Genomic DNA, 20,915 nt, shown 5'->3' with positions numbered 1-20,915 from the left:
GGCAGAAAACCGAGGAAAACTCCTCGTCTGTACAATTTCCTGACAGGCAATAATATCATATACACTTTGCAATAAACAGGAGTTGCTCTGGAAAACGTTGCCCGCGAATGATGTCATTGTGATGGAAAGAAGTGACTGAGCTGAGCTCCTTCTCGCTGCAGATGGGAGGTCCGAGGGGGCTCCCGTGGGACAAACCTTCCTGAGACTTCCAAAGCGAAATAATGTCGCTCTTTACCGCGACGTCTCAAAGCTGCCTGATTGCCACAGATGTACTTTTGAAGTACAGTAATCGAGGAGGGCTTGCCAAGGAAGCCAGAACTGGGAACATATCCTCAAAATTCCGGGGTGTACTGTTCACAGCCTAATGCAGGAATTGAGAATTAGCCCTTCAAACCCTCCACTTTCTTTTTGTCTCCATAAATAGCCTCTTGCTGTTGAGGTTATTTCTGTTTTTGGGAGGGTTTCCCTATCTTGCGTCATTAGAATTGAAGGGAATCCCCTCCCACATCTATTCCCTGTGTTCAATTTGGCGGATCAGAGATGTCCCATTTGTCTGCATCGCGGTGGACGGAAGTCGCGGGGACAGATTTGCCGTTGCACAGTTGCGAATAGGCTCTATCCGCGGTGTGGAGCGGAAACCGGGCGGGGGACTGTATGCGTGCGACGCCAAGCGGGGCGGAAGTGGCTCTTGGCGTGGGTTCCAGGTGGAGGTTTGGAGCGAAACTGTAAGAGTTTTGGAGGAGGGAGAGCGCGAGAGAGACAGACAGAAAGAAAGGTTGAAAGAGAGAAGTGGAGTGGAGAGGTGGGAAAGAAAAGCAGAGCAGAGGAGGAAGGAAAGAAGGGATGGAGAGAGAAATGAGGGAATGGAGATACGGTAAGGAGTGTAGAGGTACAAGGTGAGGGGAGTGGGAAGCAGAGATGTGGAATTACAACAGTGTGTACTGATTGTAGAAGGTTGCAGGGTAAATCTTAACTCATTTGATAACAATGCAAGGGCACAAGTGACAGCTTTAAATCTGGGAGGATGATGGATTGGGCCATACTTACTCTGGATTAGAGTGGTGCTGGAAATTCAACACTACCTGGTGTTTCTCTGGAGCTTCGCTCTGGCTTTGGCATTCCCGCCACGTTCTTTGTAGAGGAACAGAGTGTGTGCTGAGAAAGTGCATGATTTGCTGGCCTCTGTTTTCTCATGGCCGGCTGAGCTTTGTGTTTTTTGCCCTTTCAACAGTCACCCCCACCAGGGGGCACGGCTGCGAATGATTGTCTCCAATTGACAGTATCTGCCATCTCACTTGCAAGGTATCCTTATTGCAGAAGTATGGACACTCAGGAAGTTGTGACCCAGCATGGTTAAATCAGCACTGACTTTGTTGCCTTACCACTGAGTGTATGCTTGAGGAATTAGGATACTCCAAACCTCTGTTCTGCCAAAAGATCCAGCATATACATCGGACACAGCAGAAGTGGAAACTATTCCGCCTTTGCTCTGCCAAGTATGTGTTGTCTAGGTTTGATAAATATAGAGGAATGTACTAAGGATATAGGTTTAGTAGATTTGAAGTTTCATGTTCTCACGATGCTATACCACACTCTCATTCAGATCATACAGAATAGTTGCAGCTTTTGTGATGTGTGTTGATTTCAGCATTAGGTGACAGATTGCTGGTGATAGTGGAATCTTGATACTAAAGCTTTAGTGTTGCACTGTCCAACGTCTTGGACAGTGGTAGTAGCCTTCCTGATGCTGATGGTCTAACCAAACCCTTCATAGGTGTAACAGTATCTGCTTACAGGTAGTCACCACTATTCGAAAGTAGAATGTTCCCAGGAAACCTTTCACCAACCGAAAATGGTGTAAAGCTAAGGTGCATGATTTATATGGGAAAAAGTATTGCTGTTTTTCGTAAAAGCGAAAATCCTCTTTGGATTTATGAAAACAGGTACTAATATAGCTCTTTCGTAAAAGTGAAATTGTGTAAAGCGAAAGTTTGAAAAGCGAGGGATGCCTGTATTTGCTGCTGAGGATGTTTCTCAATATGAAATGCTTATGCAGCATAGTCAGTGTGGGGCAACTCCCTGCTGAAGACTTGGTGTACTTTAGTCTTGGATCTTGGGTGAGGCAGATTGAACAAATCTCTGTCAGCTCTGGAATACATACACCCTCTGTAAGTTACCTGGCGACATATGACAGCAGCAAAGAAGAGGCTATGCCAGAAGTGTGAGTGCCAGAACACAATCCTGTTTGAATCCACTGGGAATCTTTAAAATTTCTTTTCTTGATGACATTTTCTATCATGTTGTCATGCACACAGAAGATCACATTGATGGGTACCCAGTGTTCAGCAGTAGCTTACGTCGACCACCTTAACTCATGTAGTTAATTGCCTTTGTGAGCTTACTGTGGAAATGCACACTGGTCTCCTCTGTCCTTGATGTTTCATCTTGCAACTCTGAACTGGAGAGGACATGCCAATTCTATATTTTCTAGTTCTGATACAACACTGGGATTCGGGTTGGACGTCTTCTGCCCTCTGACAACGGCAACATAAACAAATACTTCGCCGTGATGCACAGCAAAGGGGACACCTCGATCGTTGTTGGAATCACAGTGGTTGTCCTTTTACAGAGTCACAATTGTTGAAGCATGCAAATTCTTGTGGTATTGCCCTCTCTCCCCAGAAGAGACAAAGGAGTTTGTGCAGATGCTGCAGGAGTGCTGGTTTCTCCTGCTAGATGAGTTTGGATGGTATGGTATCAGTACCTTGAGCTATGCCAGTGGTAAGTGAGTCAATAATTTTGCTAATTTCCTCAATTGTGGGTTCAATATCCAGCTTCAGTGTCCAAAGCACCCTTTTTTTTAAAATGTCAGTCTGGGCTTATCTCTTGTAACTGCTGCGTCATGTTAATGCTGTGCAGTGAAACTGGAGTGTCCTTTCTGGGACACCATCCAGAGCAAAATCTATGTAGGCCCTAGGCTGCCCAAAATGCCAGGGTACACTTCATGATCTCCCTAGTTTATTCAGAATTAATGCCTGGCATCAGCTAATTGCAGGAGTTGCCAGAAGGTAGCATATCTAGATGTTAATATGGGTTTTTTCCACGTTTGTGAGCTCAGCATCAACTCTCCCAAGGTATCCGCATCCGGCGGAGTTACTTCCCTGTAGTTTGGGGTTTGAGTCATGAATTTCTGGGCCTATCCACGTGCAGACCGACAAACTACATCTAGGAATCAGACCTCTGTCGAGTTTCTCTGAAGATTTCAGCCTGGAGTTGTGAGGGACTCAGTTCCCATGTGTTGCCAGAAGGAGGCACTAATTAATGGGAGAGGCTGTGTTATTCATAGGAAATGACAAACACATTTGGCTGACCTTTCACATTACAACTAGGCAGCAGTGTAGGCTGAAAATGGGAAACAAACTAGTATGCACAAGCTGAAAGAATGTTAAGTTTCTTCATCCACATACAAGACGTCACGTGCATGCATTGGACACAACTGTAGGAGAGGAAGGCATTTGGAGACTGGAGCAAAGCACAATGGAAACAAGCAATACATGGGCCAGGAGCAGTACAGAGAGCTGAAACAGGAGAGACAGAGAGAGAGAGGCACTGATGTGTGCTGCTGCCTCTAGTTGTGCCTTTTCCCTCCTTGACATTTCTTGCTCCACTTTTATTCATACTTATAATTTTTTTTCCTGCCAAAATGAGTTTACCTAACATGAAGATAGCAGAATGAGTGGTCTGGGATGGGTCAGACCAAAGCAAGTGTTTTCTCTCTGAAATGTGCTGATGCTTCTCTCTCTATCCTTAATTGAACATATACATTTGCTCTTGGTACAGATTAGTCATGTTGTATCTTTAAATCGATCCCACTGGCCAGGTAACTACTCATCCCTCCCTTTCAGGTGGGTTTTTGATTTTCATGCTGAAAGATTGACTCCTGTCCAGTTCAGGGCTCAGCGTAGGCTGGAAGACCTGACATGGATCAGGGCTGAATACTGGACTCTGGAGTGTGTGTGAGTGTGTCAGTGAGCAACCACTCTCTTTATCAGATGTTGATTTCAGTTGTGGGTTTTGAGCAGTTGCAAAGTCAATGGAATGGACCATTGGTTCCAGAGTGCAGGGATTTCTAAACAAAGTTCCAGGTGACCTTATTTTATGTTTAAAGATTGCAGGGTGATGGTAACAAAGAACAGCTTCCAGTCTTTTATTCAACAGTTTATAACAGTTAAGAAGGTATTAGTCGTGCCTTATCATTAGGTCTCACCTCAAAATCAAGAAGGTCACAATGCAGAGGTTTGACCCCAGACTGACATTGCAATGTGGAACTGATACAGTGCTACACTGTTGGAGATACCATTTCTCAGATCAGATGTTAACCCATGGTTCTGCCTGGCCCCTCACATCATCCTATTTCAAAGAAAAGCAGGGGAATACCTGGCTTTGTGGTAAATATTACTGTGCCACACAGATTTAGAGGGTGTTGGTTCTGATCTCAGGTCTCTGCTGAGCTAGTTATTTATGGTTTTTTTTTTGTTTTTTTTGACGTTTTTGCATCCAAGGTGATGAATGGTGAGATGGTAAATGAACCAGTGTTTATTTTGCTCCCACTCACCTGATTGCAGTCAAAGCCACATTCCCTGATGGTTTGGGTGGACAGCAGATTGAGTCGAGAGAAGGTTAGGCAATGGAAATTCACGCAGTGAAAGATCTGTTGCTACTCGCAGCTTGGATTAATGGGTAAATAATGGCCAGTGACCCTGGGTCTGCACTTGCCGATGGATGGCACCCTAGTCAGCAGCTGGAAATCAGTAAGTGCTTGATCGCTGTTCTCTGTGATAAGGGTCGGAAGAATGGGATATTGGATAACTGGTTAGGCCCCAACTGTTGTGTTGTATGTCCAATTCTAAGCAGTCCATTTTAGGCTTTGGAGAGAGTGGAAAGTAGATTCATTGGCCTGAGTGACTGCAATTTTGTGGAGAGATTTGAGAATCTAGGGTTGTTTGCCACAGAGAAGGGATTTAGTGAAGGGATTCGGAATTGAGTGGTTTGATAGAGTAGACAGGGTGAAACCGTTTTGTGTGGTGGCAGTGTTGGTAATCAGAGGTAGTTATTGAAAGAACCAGAGGAGGGGAATGATAATTTTACTTTAGACAGTGACTTGTTTTGATCTGCAAGGGTTCAAAAGGTTGACGAAATAAGTTCAATGGTAACTGTCAAAAAGGAATTGGATCAGTCCTCAAAAAGGAAATGTTTGCAGTACTGTGGAGAAAAAGGCAGCGCATGGGATGAATTGAGAGCTCTTTCAAATAACTCTCGTTGGCCTAATGGCTTCCCATGTTGGACACTTGCTACTCAGTGAAATCGCAGCTTAGAAATGTGTTGTTGGAAATGACTTATCTCTGACATGTACCTTCAAATGCAGTGAGGCTGACTGGACCACTGTCCCATTTACAGGACAACCCAAACCGAGAAGGATGCTGGGTAGGCCGAAGCCTGGAGAATCGGAGGATGATCTTCTTCGGTTCCAGCAGCAGTTCCTCGCAGCGGGAACATCTCCAGCTGCCAAGATTGTAAACAAGAGGAAGGTGCAATCACAGAATGCTGATGGAGTTCCAGTCAATGCAGGCCCACGGGACACGGTCACATTGGAAGGTTTGAATTGGAATTCGTAATTTAACCTTACTGTGGGAATCAGATGCTTGGATCTAATATAGTGATGTGGGAAATGTAAAGAAGTAAACCATTTTCTTCTCCCCTTCTGTAGGAACCTAGAGTATTGGGACACTTGTTTATTAATTGAAATAATAAGAGCAATAAATACAAATTGGGTAGGTGAATCAGCCCTTGCAGCTGTCGCACCACTCAATCAAAACATAGCCTATTAGCAAATCAAACTCATTGCCCTGTTACAGCTCCACATGCTGTGATTTTGTTGCCTAACAACTAACAATCTATCTCAGCTTTGACAGCTCCAGTTGATGCATAGCCTTCAGGTGGAGGGTTGAGAATTCCAGATTTCCACTACCCTTTGTGTGTTTCCCCTGAATGACATAAACTCATAAGGTTACCTTTCCTTGTTCTTGGTTCTCCGACCAGAGGAAATGGTTTCTCTCTATTAAATTGCTTCTAACAGTTGAAGTACCTTGATCAGATTGCCTCTCAATCTTCAAAACCTAAAGGCTAATCAGATGAGATTGAACAAATTGAGGACCTAGGTTGTCAAACTGTTATTGAGTTTGTCTAAAGCAGAATGCTGTGTTGGAACATTATGATCTGGTTTTGACTTAAGAGATACACTCTGTCTTGTTTTTTCTTAACCTGCTGTTCAAAGCAAACCACTCTGGGATTTCTGTGCATTTCCTGTTGCTGCAATATTGTTAGTCTTAATAATGGACCTGAGCCTTATCTCTGAATATTGGGAATCCCATGCCTGCCCAGGAGTCAAAACAAGCATCAGTCTCTTCAGCTTATGTCCCTTTTGACATTATTATAAGGACGTAGAGGCATTGGGGAAGGTGTAGAGAAGATTTAAACAATGCATTATGTTATAGATATCGTGACTATTATGAAGAGTTTTAAAAGAAGGTTTAAAGGGAGTGTCTCACTTGTAGGCAAGAACATAACTAGACACTATCAATATGAGATAATTACCTAGAAATCCTTTAGGGAATTCTTTCACCTCAGCGTGATGGGAATGTGGAACTTGCTAATACAGGGGGTGGTTGAAATAAATGGCATTGAGGCATTTATGATGAGACAAACTTATGAAAGAGATGGGACTATTGAGTTACAATGATAAGTTTAGAAGATGGAAGTAAGGCAGATTGGCCCCTAAACATCAGCATGGATATGTTGAACTGAGCAGTCTATTCCCGTACAGTTTATCCCATGTAATTCTACATTGCTTATTCCCTTCTCCCAGATTTCTCCTTTACATTTTTAGGAATATGTACATTAGAAGTGATTTCAGTAATTCAGTAACCTCTCCTCACTGTTTACATGCTTTGTACTGTTTACGGTGACACCAACACTGTGGGTTCAATTTCCGCACCATCTGAGGTTACCATGAATGTCCTGCCTTCTCAACCTCATCCCTTACCTGAGACATGGTGACCTCAGGTTAAACTCGTCTCCAGTTGTCCATCCCGAATGAGAGAGCAGCCTTATGGTCTTCTGGGGCCATGGCAACTTTACCTTTACGGCATACTCCATATTGACATTTTTTCTATTTCTGACGGGGCACCTTTGAGACGTCAGTTTGAAACATAATAGCAAGATTTTATCTAGTAGGATAGATAAAGGAGAACTAGTAAACACGGCTCAGTTTTCTATACTTAACACAAATTACTATTCGTTACAAATAAATCAATTATAATGACAGGTAAACAGCTATAAACTGGTAAACATATCACTTTACTCGTTAAACTCTAACCCCCAGGCTAACTGCCCCAGCTAATTGCACTTTACAGGTGCACACAAAAATATTAGTGTTATGGGTGGAAGGATAAAATTCTTGGGAAGCAATTTACTGACTCCTTTTCTAACTGTTTGTTGAGATGGTCAAATGTTAGTATTACAGGTGTGGTCTAACTGGAACATGGTGTGACTGTGGCGGAGCTTGTTCACCTCTGTATTCTTAACCACTTGTTATAAAGGTTAGCATTGCATTCGCAGTTTTGATTAGTTTTTGGATCTGCCTAGTATACTTTACTATTCTTGTGTATGAATCGCTCCATCTCTTTGACCTTCCTCCACTGTTCCTAGCTTGCTACCAATTAAAACTACTTAGTAGTTTTGGTGACTGAAGGGTCACTCGACCCGAAACGTTAACTCTGATTTCTCTCCACAGATGCTGCTGGACCTGCTGAGGTTTTCCAGCAATTTCTGTTTTTGTCTCTAAAACTACTTCATGCCTTTTTAAAATCAAAAATGGATGAATTTTGTATTGTGTTAAGATGACCACATTTCAAAAGGTATGGTACTCTGACAACACCAATATGGAATCTCAGCACACATTTGAGTGCAGTACTGAGGGAGTGCTGCACTGTTGGATGTGTAATTTTTCGAATTTTAAATTATGTCTCACCTCTCATATTGATTAAACGCTGTTAGAAGAAGGGGTTGGGTGTTCTCCTTGACCTTCCAGCCAATACTCAAATACTCACTAAAGATAATGACCTGAATATGACCTTCATTGCTGATTGTGGGACCTTGCAGTTACAGACCAGAAACCAACAGCCTCTCTATTTTGTTTTAGCTCTTCCTGACCTTCCTCCATCATTAATGCCAGCTCCGCCAAAAAAGTCCAAAGCAGGCCATGTTAAATTCCAAGGAGATGATAGCGAGGAACAGATGAATCTACAGGATCGACATATCACTGCCGTCCTGTCAAAGATCATTGTAAGTTTTATGCTCACATCTTGATGCTCCTGTGCTTATTTGTGAAAAGGTTGCAGACAGCCTGGATGTCTTATTCTCTGTGTTGTTCTGTTGCTGCATCAGATACACAGTCACAGTATGTTAATAAACATTTGACACCACTCAATAGGTTGGTGATCCCTCCACTGTCATTGGGCTTTGCATGGCCAAGTTCCTTTTGGCTTAGTTGCTAGTACTGTCACCTCTTGAGACAGAAGGTTTTGTGTTCAGTCCCAATTCAGAGTCTTGAATACAAAAACTAGGCATGCTCTCCAGTGTAGCACCAAAGGAGGTTTTTTTTTTTTTTAGCATTTTGAGCTGTTAAACTAAAATGCTGTCCATCCAACTTTTAAGATTGCATGGCCCTGATTTTAAAGAACAGTAATTCCAAGGCTGTGCAGGTTAGATGGATTGGCCATGCTAAATTACCCGTAGTGTCCAGCGATGTGCGGACATTAGCCATGGGAAATGCAGGGTAACATTGATAGGTTGGGGGGTGAGGAAGGAGTCTGGGTCAGTTCTTTAGAGGGTAGATGTGGACTCGATGGAGTGAATGGCCTGCTTCCACACTGTAGAGATTCTATGATTCTGTTCTACGAATCAAGTCAAGTGGCCACTATTTCTCACTCAAATTGTTATTAAACAAATTGTCTGGTCATTATCACATTGATGTTTTTTGGATCTTGCAGTGTGTGCTCATGGTTGCTGTATTTTCTATCTTAAAACGGATTGTAATTCAAGAAGAATTCTTTGGCTGTAATACATTTTGGGCAATTCTGGGGTTGTGAAGTGTGTGATTTAAATGCAATTTCTTTATTTTTGTCATTGTTATGCTAAACAAAGTTTTAATTTTTGGATCAGCACCTTAGAGCACTTCGAAGCTCTTCACTCTCCCACACCTTACCTATAGAATCGGTTCATTCGGTCGATCTGTATTGCATGGAACAGGACAATTATAAGATTTTGAGTATTCAAACTGAATGGCTGAAGGAACTTCTGTATTTGTTTGGATTGTTCAGATTATGGTAATTTCTGTTTCTGTGAAGTATCTCATGGCGACAGTACAGATGATCGGATTGTTATTATCGAGCTAACTTGGGGGAATTTGTGTCCAAATTTGACTGCTGTGGTTTTTACATTAGACTAGAAACAATACTAGAAAAATATTTAACAAAGTGCTGAGGGAAGTCCTGAAAACCATCAAAAGCAAGACTTTGTCATAGAGTCCTACAGAACGGATGCAGGCTCTTCAGCACAAACTGGTCCATGCCAACGAAATTGTCCATCTACGCTAATCCCATTTCCCTGGGAAAAAGACAGTGTATTCACCCTATCCATCTCTCTCATGATCTTATACATTTCGATAAAGGTCCCCCCTCAGTCTCCTATGCTATAAAGAAAGAAATCCTAGCTTGTCTGACCACTCCTTATAAATGAGACTGTTGAGTTCTGGCAACATGCTTGCAAATTTCTTTTGCACTCTTTCTAGTTTAATAATATCCTTCCGATAGCAAGGTATGTGGCCTCACCAACATTCTGTACAACTGTAACATAACTTCCCAACTTCTATACTCAGTGCCCTGACTGATGAAGGCCAGTGTGCCGAAACCCTTCTTCACTGCCCTTTCTATCTGTGACTCCATTTTCAGAGAACCTTGCACCTGAACTCCAATCCCTCTGTTCCACTACACTCCAGATGCTGCTTGTCCTTTTGATTTCCTTAATTTTTCTCCTTTCTCCTTTCTCCTTTCTCCTGATGGAGCTTGGTCCCACATGATCTTGACCTCCCAGTCATCACCTCCAAATTTCAGGGTTTTCTTCACTGTATTTTCATAAGATTCACAAGCAAGTTATTTTGTAAGACCAGAAGAGGAAATATATTCAGCCACTTGAAAAGTAGATAAGAATGTTTTGGTGCTGTAACCTCTACAATTTCTATAAATTGAATCAGCTGATATCTGATTACAAAACCTTCTGTTGATAGCAATTTCCATTTTTTACCAAAATCCTTCTTCATTTTCAGCAGTTCTGTTCAATCTCGTGATCACCTTCTCTGTTGTAAGAACAATCTCACTGCTTCTAGATTCTTCACACACGGGAAAGTCCATTTTAGAAGATTTTAACAGATTGTGAAGTTTGTCACTTTACTAATTTCTTTGTTGTGTATTTTTCTTGCAGGAGAGAGACACAAGGGCATCTCCAGTATCCCTCCCTGTATCGACAGGTCTAGCCTTCCCAAAGGTCTTTCATAGGTCAGAAGTACAGAGTGAGGTAGTGTTTTGTTTTTACATATATTGGTTTTTCTCAATTGTGTGAAAGTAGGGACTCAATAACTCATTTTTCTTTATCTGTAGCAGATGCTAAAAGGATTTAAGATGCATTTTGGATTTTTGTGTTGCGAAAAAGGCAATGGAAGCATGGAGAAAGTGCCATAAAGATTTAGTGGAATGATGTCCGAACTGAGAGATTGTCCCCACCAGGACAAATTAAACAGCATGTGTAGATCAGAAAATAATCCAGGAATTTTGATGGATAGGTTTAAGGTTATAAAAGCGTAAATTAGTCATGGATAAACTGTTTCCACGTGTGGGGTGGGCCCAGACATAGGGGACCAGATTTATAAGACTGAGGAGACAGTGCCATAATGTGATGGACTAGTAACCCAGAGGTGTAGGCTGTATTGTGGAACACAGGTATAAATACCACCGTAGCAGCTGGTGAAACTTAAATTCAATTAGTAAATCTGGAATTGAAAACGTAATCATGAAAATATAATCGATTGTTGTTAAAACCCCATCTGGTTCATGGATGTCCTTTAGGCAATTCTGCCATTCCTACCTGAACTGGCCTTGATGTGACTCCAGAACCACTGTAATGTGTTTGATTCTAAACTCCCTTTGAAATGTCCTAGCAAGTCACTCCGTTCAAGACATTTAGGGATACAATCATAGAATCCCTACAGTGTGGAAACAGGCTCTTCGGCCGAAAAGGTCCACACCGACCGTCTGAAGAGTAACCCACCCAGATCTATTCCCCTATTACTCGACATTTACCCTGACTAATGCCTCTAACCTACACATCCCTGAACACTACAGGACAATTTCCCATGGCCAAGTCACCCGAACCTGCACATTTTTGGACTGTGGAAGGAAATTGGAACACACAGAGGAAACCCATCCACATGGGGAGAATGTGCAAACTCCACACAGATAGTTGCCTGAAGCTGGAATTGAACCCGGGTCCCTGGTGCTGTGAGGCAGCAGTGCTAACCTCTGAGCCCCTACAATGTCATTGATTATCACATATTGGCTTTGCCAGTGACATCCATATTGCAAGACAGAATGAAGGCAAAATAAAAAGAGCTCCTTTGTTTGGGGTCTATAAGTACTCCTCTGTCAAAGTTATGGTTTTGTTTCTGAGAATTGCCACTTATAAGTGAAAGGACTTAAAGTGGGTCATGAGTTTCTATTGGAATCAATGTTAAACCAGATTCTGCAGGACCTTTCCAAAACAAAATTAAAACATTATCTCTTTTAAATTGAAATACTTAACATTGCTAAATTCTTACATTTCTAAATTAAATAGCAATGAAAATAAAATAAATTTTAAAATGTAAAACAAAAATGTAGTGTTCTACTTAAAGTTCTGATCTTTCACACACCTGAGCTCCAAGAGATGATCGTAACCAAATTGAAGCAGAAAACATTTTCATTTGGTTCTGGTGATTTTTGTTAGGCTAGGATGTCTAATATTAAGAATTAATCATGGGAATTGCCTTCCATGTTAAGAAAATTACATTCTAATACCTCTCCCTGGAGGTAGACATCAGGGCTAGGTTTGCGTTTGTCGATTGCACCCCAAATAGGCACTTCCCACTACTGAATCCATTGGTCCCAGCCCCAAGTTCTCCTGTCACCCTGCGAGTAACTGGGTTTGACTGATCCTGATCCCCACACACTGTTTCCAGCAGTGATCACTAGATGTGGTCAGAACCCTGCTTCTTTGGCTTTGTTTGTATTGTCCATCTCTACGTTTACTATGCGACAACTATTACATCACACACCAGTTCAGAAAATTGCATTTGTGAATTGTTCATGTGTATCTTTTTAGATTACTTAATGTGGAAACAGGCCCTTCGGCCCAACAAGTCCACACCGACCCTCCGAAGAGCAACCCACCCAGACCCATTCCTCTACATTTACCCCTTCACCTAACACTATGGGCAATTTAGCATGGCCAATTCACCTAACCTGCACATTTTTGGACTGTGGGAGGAAACCGGAGCACCCGGTGGAATCCCACACAGACACAGGGAGAATGTGCAAACTCCACACAGACAGTTGCCTGAGGCGGGAATTGAACCCGGGTCTCTGGCGCTGTGAGGCAGCAGTGCTAACCACCGTGCCACCTGGCACAATATGGAAACACATTGATACAGCTGCTGCTGCTATCCATCACTGGCACCGCTTATTTCCAGAGTCCTTGATCACAATTAGACCTCCAGCATTGCACCAGATCAGGGAGAGGCCGCAAGTCACTGGAGTCAGGCACTGGTAGAGGCTGCAAGTCAGGAGATAGGGACAGTCACAGGGTGGGGGGGGGGGGGGCTACAGAAAATGGCATCAAAATGAATTTTGCAATGTTCATTGAGATTACAGACCCTATTAACTTCACACGTGAAAACGAAGTGCTCTTTTAAACAGGGAGAAATTAAGTTAATTGTAGTTAGAATGTGGAATTTTCGACTCCACAGAGCGTTTGAATTGAGTTGCATCGGAGTGGCTAGCATCTCAGCTTGATAAGTGCACAGAAAAAAAACACAAGGTTTTGCTGATGGGGTTTGGTGAATGTACACTGGCATTCGCCATTTGCATTGAATGACCGGTTTCAGCAGTGTTGTTTTGAAACAATAATTTGGGACAAACTTAACAAATCATTTGAGGAAATGGGTGTTAATTAAGGAAATAGGGCACAGCTTTGTTCAGAGCAAATGAAGTTTAACTAACTTGGCTGAGATTTCTGATGAGCTAACAGAAGGTTGAAGGTAATGGGGTTGATTTGGTGGAGATGGGCTTCCACAAGAGATTTGATGAAGTGCCACACAAGAGATCTGTGAGTAAAATTCAGTTTAAAAGGACAGTAACATCATGGATACCAAATTGCCTGAGTAACAGGGGATAGAGCAATGGTGAGCAGTTGTTTTATGGACCATTATACTGGAGCTCTCCAGAGATTGATGTTATGATTCCTTCTCTTCTTGATATGTATTAATGACCTAGACCTTGGTATACAGGGCACTATTTCAAAATTTGCAGATAATATGAAACTCTGAAATCCTGAGGCTCCAAAATTTCAGCATGTTCAACTGAGATGAGCAACATCTGTGTTTAACTGTCATTCTATCTGAGATTCCTAAGAAGGACACCGAACAGTCAGTCTCACTGGTGGTCAACATGATTAACAAAGCTATATGGACGTTCAGTGGTGTGGTGAAAGGGTTAAAATTGTGTCCCAATACATGTGTGAATCTAACCGAAAATGGAAGGTGTCGCTTAGTCCCGTGTGAATCTTATTACACACCTTCCCGTGTGAATCTTCTTATCTGTATGTGACCAGAATGGAATGTGTTTTTCAGCCTTGCTCTGCTGTTCACATGAATGTTTAGATCTCAAAAAGAGTATATCAGCTGGAAAAGTCTCCAGTTCGGTAGAGTCTGCTCCGGGGTTGCGTTTAACCGCCGAGCGTGGGTTGTTGGCAACCGCTCTACGAGAACTGACGGCTCCCAGTTCCGGTAACACGTAGAGTGAGTATAAACCAGACCCGTTGTAAGTACGAGACCTGGTTGTGGCGACGCTGCGGGGAATAAAACACTTATATTCTAGCAGACTCGCCTCTTGGCTGTTTGTTCTGTGTCAGACTACTTTCCTGCGAGCCTGGTCCTTGACCTTGAGAATTTTTTAAAACATTTTGGCGTAGTCGGCAGGATTAATCGCAATTGAGGAAAGATTTTGATACAGAACAATGTTTTGGAAAAAGGCTAAGAAACCAGAGGAACAAACTGTGGAGGTCCCGACCGTCCCGGGATGGCATGGACCGTGGCATGGCGTGGCAGTTTGTTTGAGAAATGGTGGGGGGCGACCGGAGAACTGGGAGGCCGAGGGCGTAGGAACCCCAGGGTCGCTGCTGTCCACCCTTGAGAGGATCCCAGTCCTGCCGAAGAACCCCTTGCCTGGGGTACAGCGGAGGATGTGGGCCTGTGCGGCGGCTTGTAGACAACAGTCAGACAAGCGCCAAAAAGCTGAAGCAGAATTAGCCCTCCTGAAACATGAGCAGGGACTCAGTTCGGGAGATGCCTCTATGTTGAGGCAGGAAATTATGAAGTTAAAAGCTGAATTGACAGCATTAACTGAACTAGCAGGACGAACTATTATGTATCTGTCTGCTAAGAAACGGAAAGAGAAAAGGAAGGTCCCTCGAACCCCGGACCCAGTACAAGTACGGGCGTTTGTAGCCCAGTTAAATAACGGGGATCGGTGGGATATCGATCATTGGGATGGGAACATTTGGGGAGATTCAGATGATCAGTACGAAGAGGACCTACCCGTACTCCAAGCTAAACCAGTGGTTAGGAGAAAGCAGGTTCAGAGACGTCTCCCGGTGCAACGGGAGGTAATGTTAGATGAGGAAGGAAACCCTATACGGAATGAACAAGGGGAGGCAATTATGCATGAATTACCGCGGGCTCAGCCTCCTGCAGAATTCTCTGAATTAACGGAAGATTTCACTACCGATGAGGTGCTGTTTATCACCCAGAAAACCCGACGTAATCCTGGGGAGCCGTTAGAGCTATGGCTAATTCGGCTCCTCGAGGAAGGGGGGGCAACAAGTGCAGGTAGACTATCAGGATGCTCCCAAGTTTGGTGGATTAGCAAAGGATGCTGCCATAGACCTGGGGTACCGCAGACAAGCCAAGGATATGGTAATAGATCGCAGTATGGGGACCTTATTTGGGATGTATGCCAGGGCAGTGGCCGAACAGTATCCCTTCCCGTCCGATTGGCCCCCCTTGGAAGGAACTTGGACAACAATTAAGGAAGGGGTTCAGAGGCTAACCCGTTTGTGTGTGCGGGATGCCCTGTTGCTGGGAGTGCTGGACGAGGTAGATAACACAAATGTTAGTAGACAGACTAGAGACCACCTAGTGAAGACTGCCCCCCCCCATTATAAACCACTGTTATTAACCATAATGTTGAGTGGACGGGGAGAAACCCTAGGAGATGCCCGTAGTATGATGAGGGAGATGGGTGGTTTGGGGGATTGGGGACCCACAACCCGTGCTTCTCAGGGGGGCACGGAGGGGCGTCGCCCTGAGGCTCGGGCAGGGGGAAAAGTAAACCCTAATCAAGGAAGTAACCAAGGCCCCTCACGGCGTGCTTTGTGGCAAGCTTTGATACGGGCGCAGGTCCCAGCGTCGGAGATTGATGGCCTACCTACACCGGAATTAAAAGACTTATGCAGACAAAAGGGACTGAAGGTGTCCCGGGTAGAGACGGAGTCCCGACCCACTATGGAAGACCTAGTGGAATTACTAACACAAAAATGTCAGACACGGGATCCGGTTGTTAATGAGCCTCGAAGGGGTAGAACTTCCACTTCCCAGCGGTGGGAATCCTCGGAGGACGAGGAGGAGGAGGAGGTACGGCCTCCCCTCCGAGAGTGTCATAAAGTGGATAGGCGTGGCCGGAAACCTAGTAAGAAAGGCAAGAACAAAGAAGGGCGAGGCAAACGTCTTTACCCAGTGCTGTCTGGGGAAGATGAATGGGAGGAACAATAGGAATCGGGCCAAGCCCCAAGGGTTTGCCCACGAACGAGCCAATGGTCAGCAGACAGCATTCGACCTCATGTATCATTGACTATCTATTGGCGCAAATCCGTCCAAACCGTTATGGCTCTAGTGGACACAGGGGCGGAGGCCACCTTAATCTATGGGACGCCCCATAAGTTTAAAGGAACCCCAGTCACGCTGGTTGGGCTGGGAGGTAATCTGATTGAAGGAAAAACAGTACAATTGCCCCTAAAGATAGGTACAATGCCCATTAAAACTTATTCAATTATCATTACACCAGTTAGAGAATGGATCCTGGGAATGGACATTCTGGCCGGTTTAACACTTCACCTCCAACAAGGGAAGTTTGAATTTGGAATCACGAAAATGGCTTTGCGCTGTAGGACGGTGTTAGTGGGAAAGGTTAAAATGGACCCCTTCCCCATCCCGATCGCCGATCGCGTAATAAGTCTTAGACAGTATAGGATTCCCGGCGGACATAAAGAAATATCCGCCACAATTAAGGATTATTTGGAAGGGGGAGTGCTTAGGACATGCACCACGGCGTGGAATAACCCCTTATGGCCCGTACATAAAGCCGATGGGTCATGGCGGATGACGGTAGATTATCGGCAACTAAACCGTCACACTCCGGCCTTGACGGCAGCGGTCCCGGATGCCGTCACTATTATAGGACGAATCCAACATCATCCAGGGGTGTGGTACGGAGTAATTGATTTGGCTAATGCCTTCTTCACAATTCCTATTCCCGAAGATAGGCAGGAACAGTTCGCATTCACTTGGGAGGGTAGACAATTCATGTTCACGCGATTGCCCCAAGGATATCTGCATAGCCCTACTATCTGCCACCGGATAGCTGCAGAACACTTGGCTGCCTTTAAAGTGCCTGACGAAGTGATGATCTCGCACTATATTGACGATATGATGATACAGGGGACAAGTCAGAAGCAGGTTCAGGAATTGCTGGACCAACTGGTTCAACATATGCGAGGATATGGGTGGGAGATCAACCCAGCCAAAATCCAGGGTCCCTCACAAACGGTAAAATTCTTAGGAATCGTGTGGAACAAGGGGGAAAGGGAAATCACTGCGAAAGCTAAAAATAAGATTCAGGTCTTTGCCGTCCCTCACACCCAGAAGGACGTGCAGCAATTTATTGGGTTATTCGGATTCTGGAGACAGCATATTCCCCATTTAGGACAAATTTTAAAACCTTTGTATCGAGTTACGAGGAAAAAGGCAGCGTTCGAATGGACGGAGGTCCATCAAACTGCATTTGAAATGGCCAAGCAAACGATACAGCAAGCTGTATCCTTGGGAAAGATACAGTCAGGACCTGTAGAACTGCAAGTCTCAGCACAGGGGGATTATGCCAATTGGAGCTTATGGCAAAAACAGGGAAGAACCCGTAAGCCATTGGGATTTTGGTCCCGAAAATTACCCCCGGCAGGGGAACGGTATACCCCCTTTGAGAAACAGTTATTAGCATGCTACTGGGGCTTGGTGGAAACCGAAGCCCTGACCATTGGACATGAAGTGATCATGAGAACAGCTATCCCTATTCTTCCGTGGGTACTTAGTGACCCCACTACCCACCGAATAGGAACTGCCCAAGAGAGCAGCATCATTAAATGGAAATGGTATGTGTCGGAGAGAGTGCGGACTGGACAGAAAGGAGTGTCAGTCCTACATGAGCAAGTGGCGGAGGCCCCTGAGGAAGGGGAAAAACGGTTTGAGGTGATTGAATACAAGGAATCACCCGTTAAGATGGGAAAACGGTATGATGAACTGACCCCGGATGAACAAGCCACGGCTTGGTTCGTAGATGGGTCAGCCCAATGGAAAGCGGGACAGCGTAGATGGAAAGCTGCCGCCTTTAACCCAAAACAAGGCACTACCCTAGAAGAATTAGGGGAGGGAAAAAGTAGTCAGTGGGCAGAATTAAAAGCAGTGCATATGGTAGTCATGCAAGCAGGGGTCATGGGAGTTTGTTTGTTCTCTGACTCGTGGTCAGTGGTTAACGGCATGACACAATGGATGCCAACTTGGCAGGCCAATCAGTGGATGATCCAGAATAGGGAAGTATGGGGCAAACAGTTATGGGAAGATATATGGGAGAAAGCTCAATACCTGGTCATATACATCACCCACGTAGATGCCCATACATCTCGAAATGATGTGGAAGCTCTACATAACCGATATGTGGATGGTATCGTCCGAACCATGATTGTGCAAAGGGGCACCTCAGTGGACCTAGCTAGATGGGCACACCTTAAGGCTGGGCACTGGGGAGTGCAAGGAACCTTGCAATGGGCTCGAGACCGAGGAATAGATCTTATGGTAGATGATGTTAAGACTGCAGTAAACCAGTGTGAGCAGTGTCAACATCAGCGGCAGGGAGTGCCCCAACACATGATGGGACATATCCATCGGGGGGATGGTCCGGGACAGAGCTGGCAAATGGACTTTGTGGGTCCCTTACCCTCCTCACAAGGATGTAACCACATATGTACAGCTGTGGACACTATGTCTGGGGTTTTGGTAGCCCATCCCTGTCGTCACAACAATCAACAGGCTACCTTGCGATGTTTAGATTTGATTGAACAATTTTATGGATTGCCCATACAGGTCCAGAGTGACAATGGCTCCCATTTCACAGGAAGGGTGGTAAAGCAGTGGTGTCACGATAACCACGTGGAATGGGTTTATCATGTACCCTATCACCCACAAGCTGCGGGACTTATAGAACGAATGAATGGGCTTCTGAAGTCCTCACTACGAAAAGCAGGAGGTTGCAATGACTTAACAGGTTGGAAGAAGCAACTAATTCGGGTGGTGAAACAAATTAATAACCGCCCATTAGGAAATGGGGTAACACCCTTGAATAGGATGATACGAGTATGTGATACCCCAAAGACTCAGCCTATTAAAATGTGGAAATTCGCTGAGGAAGCTGATATTCCCGTAAGGGCCACGCCGGCTTCGGCTGGACTGGACCTACGAGCACTAACTGCCCAGACTTTGATCCAACAGAAACCTACGGTGATTAAGACCGGATTAGGATTGATTTGTCCCCCTGGAACCTATGGGCATATCCTCCCGCGGTCGGGACTGTCACTAAAGGGGATTGATGTGATGGCAGGCGTAATTGATGCGGACTACCAAGGGGAGTTGGGGGTGGTCCTGGTCAACATCACTGCTGAACCTTACGTGATACAGAAGGGGGACAGAATAGCGCAATTGGTCATTAAGCCATGTAACCTTACAACGGTGGAAGAGACGGGAGCTCCCGTTACGGTTACTGAGCGTGGGACGGGGGGATTTGGGTCTACTGACACGAAGGGGCCAAGGTATGGGTGCGCCAGACGACCGGCCCCCCCAGGCCGGCCGAAATCATAGCACAGGGGAAGGACAGTCTGGTCACCATTATGTACCCCGGGGACCCGACCTGGGCAAACGTCCCGGCGAACCAGTGCTACTTACGTGAGACCTAAATAATGTTGTAATTGCTATGCACCCGCAGGCTGGCCCTCCGCCTTGAACATGGGGTGGTCATGGGGATTGCGACTCCTATTGGCGATGTTCGCGATCGGATGGCCACTCCAGGGCATCGGTATCACGGCCTGGACGCTGGTACCGGTCGCCCGCCATGAGGTGCGGTGGGAGGCCAGTAGCCAGCGACGGACGCAGGACAATTTTACATGTGAACCCGGTCAGCAGTGCGTTGTTCTGACTCTCACCAGCGACTGTCAATTGTACACGTGTGCACAGTGCTACATGCGCCGGGATGGGGAAAAATATGACATATCGTTCATACCGCCTAATTGCACCCTGGTGGTGAATGCCCAAGTCAAGACGTGTTTGTGGGACCGACGCACCCAGACATGCGGGACAACGGGGACTCATTGGAGCGTCACAGCTCGGGGGGAAGATCTGTGGCTGCGCAATGCCACCGATATTCGGAATCGTCATCGATTCATGTGGTTAATAATGGTACTGCCCTCGACGAACGCCCCGTCTGAGGCGTTATTAAACCCCACGCGGGGCGGGCCAGCACCGAAGAGGGGTGCCACGGGGGGCGTGCGGTCGCATCGAACACAGTTGGCCCCTATTATGTCAACTTGTCAACAGATGGCCCGGGCAGTACTGCACACTGATGTTCATTGGCGGGTACAGTTGCCCCTCATACCCGAGTGTCATACCAAGAGGCGGCGACGAGCGTGGTACGACACCCTGCTGGGAGGCGCAGGAACTGTTATGGGTATCTCGAATGCCATTGACTCTGAGGTAACCCGTACTAAATTATCTAACACGGGACAGGCCACCTCACAAGGACTACATACTATTGGAAGGTGGATGCCATCCGTAATGATGACTCAAGGAGAGACAGCTGAAATAATGATACGATCTCTGCAATGGGAACTGGATGTCTGGGGTGCCACTCAGGAACTGTTTGAGAACATTACGGCTCAGTTAAATTGGACTGCCTGTCATATTCAAATGTTGCATGCTCAAATACAGAAAGAACGCTTTTTACGTGTGGTAACATTCCCCAATGTACAAGAGTGGAGGGGAATATGGAATGTATCTGAGAAATTGTGGATGATAACCCATCCAGAACGAACATGGTGTAACGCAACTATGTGTA

The 20,915-nt window shown here is 45.1% G+C and overlaps 1 protein-coding gene across 1 annotated transcript in view; it reads left to right on the top strand.

Annotated features, from left to right (window-relative positions):
- Positions 1–677: 677 nt before the first annotated feature.
- Positions 678–20,915, top strand: part of rpap1 (RNA polymerase II associated protein 1) — a 106,439-nt gene continuing 86,201 nt past the window's right edge. Inside the window, exons 1-4 of the mRNA XM_043698200.2 lie at positions 678–725; positions 5,458–5,655; positions 8,261–8,403; positions 10,600–10,692. Coding sequence (XP_043554135.2) covers positions 5,478–5,655; positions 8,261–8,403; positions 10,600–10,692 — 414 coding nt within the window. The 5' untranslated portion in view covers positions 678–725; positions 5,458–5,477. The remainder of the gene's footprint in view (positions 726–5,457; positions 5,656–8,260; positions 8,404–10,599; positions 10,693–20,915) is intronic.

This window comes from Chiloscyllium plagiosum, unplaced genomic scaffold, assembly GCF_037043375.1.
Source record: "Chiloscyllium plagiosum isolate Xiang-an unplaced genomic scaffold, Cpla_swu_hap1 HiC_scaffold_8, whole genome shotgun sequence".
Taxonomy (NCBI): Eukaryota; Metazoa; Chordata; class Chondrichthyes; order Orectolobiformes; family Hemiscylliidae; genus Chiloscyllium; species Chiloscyllium plagiosum.
This window is presented reverse-complemented; position numbering and strand designations above follow the sequence as displayed.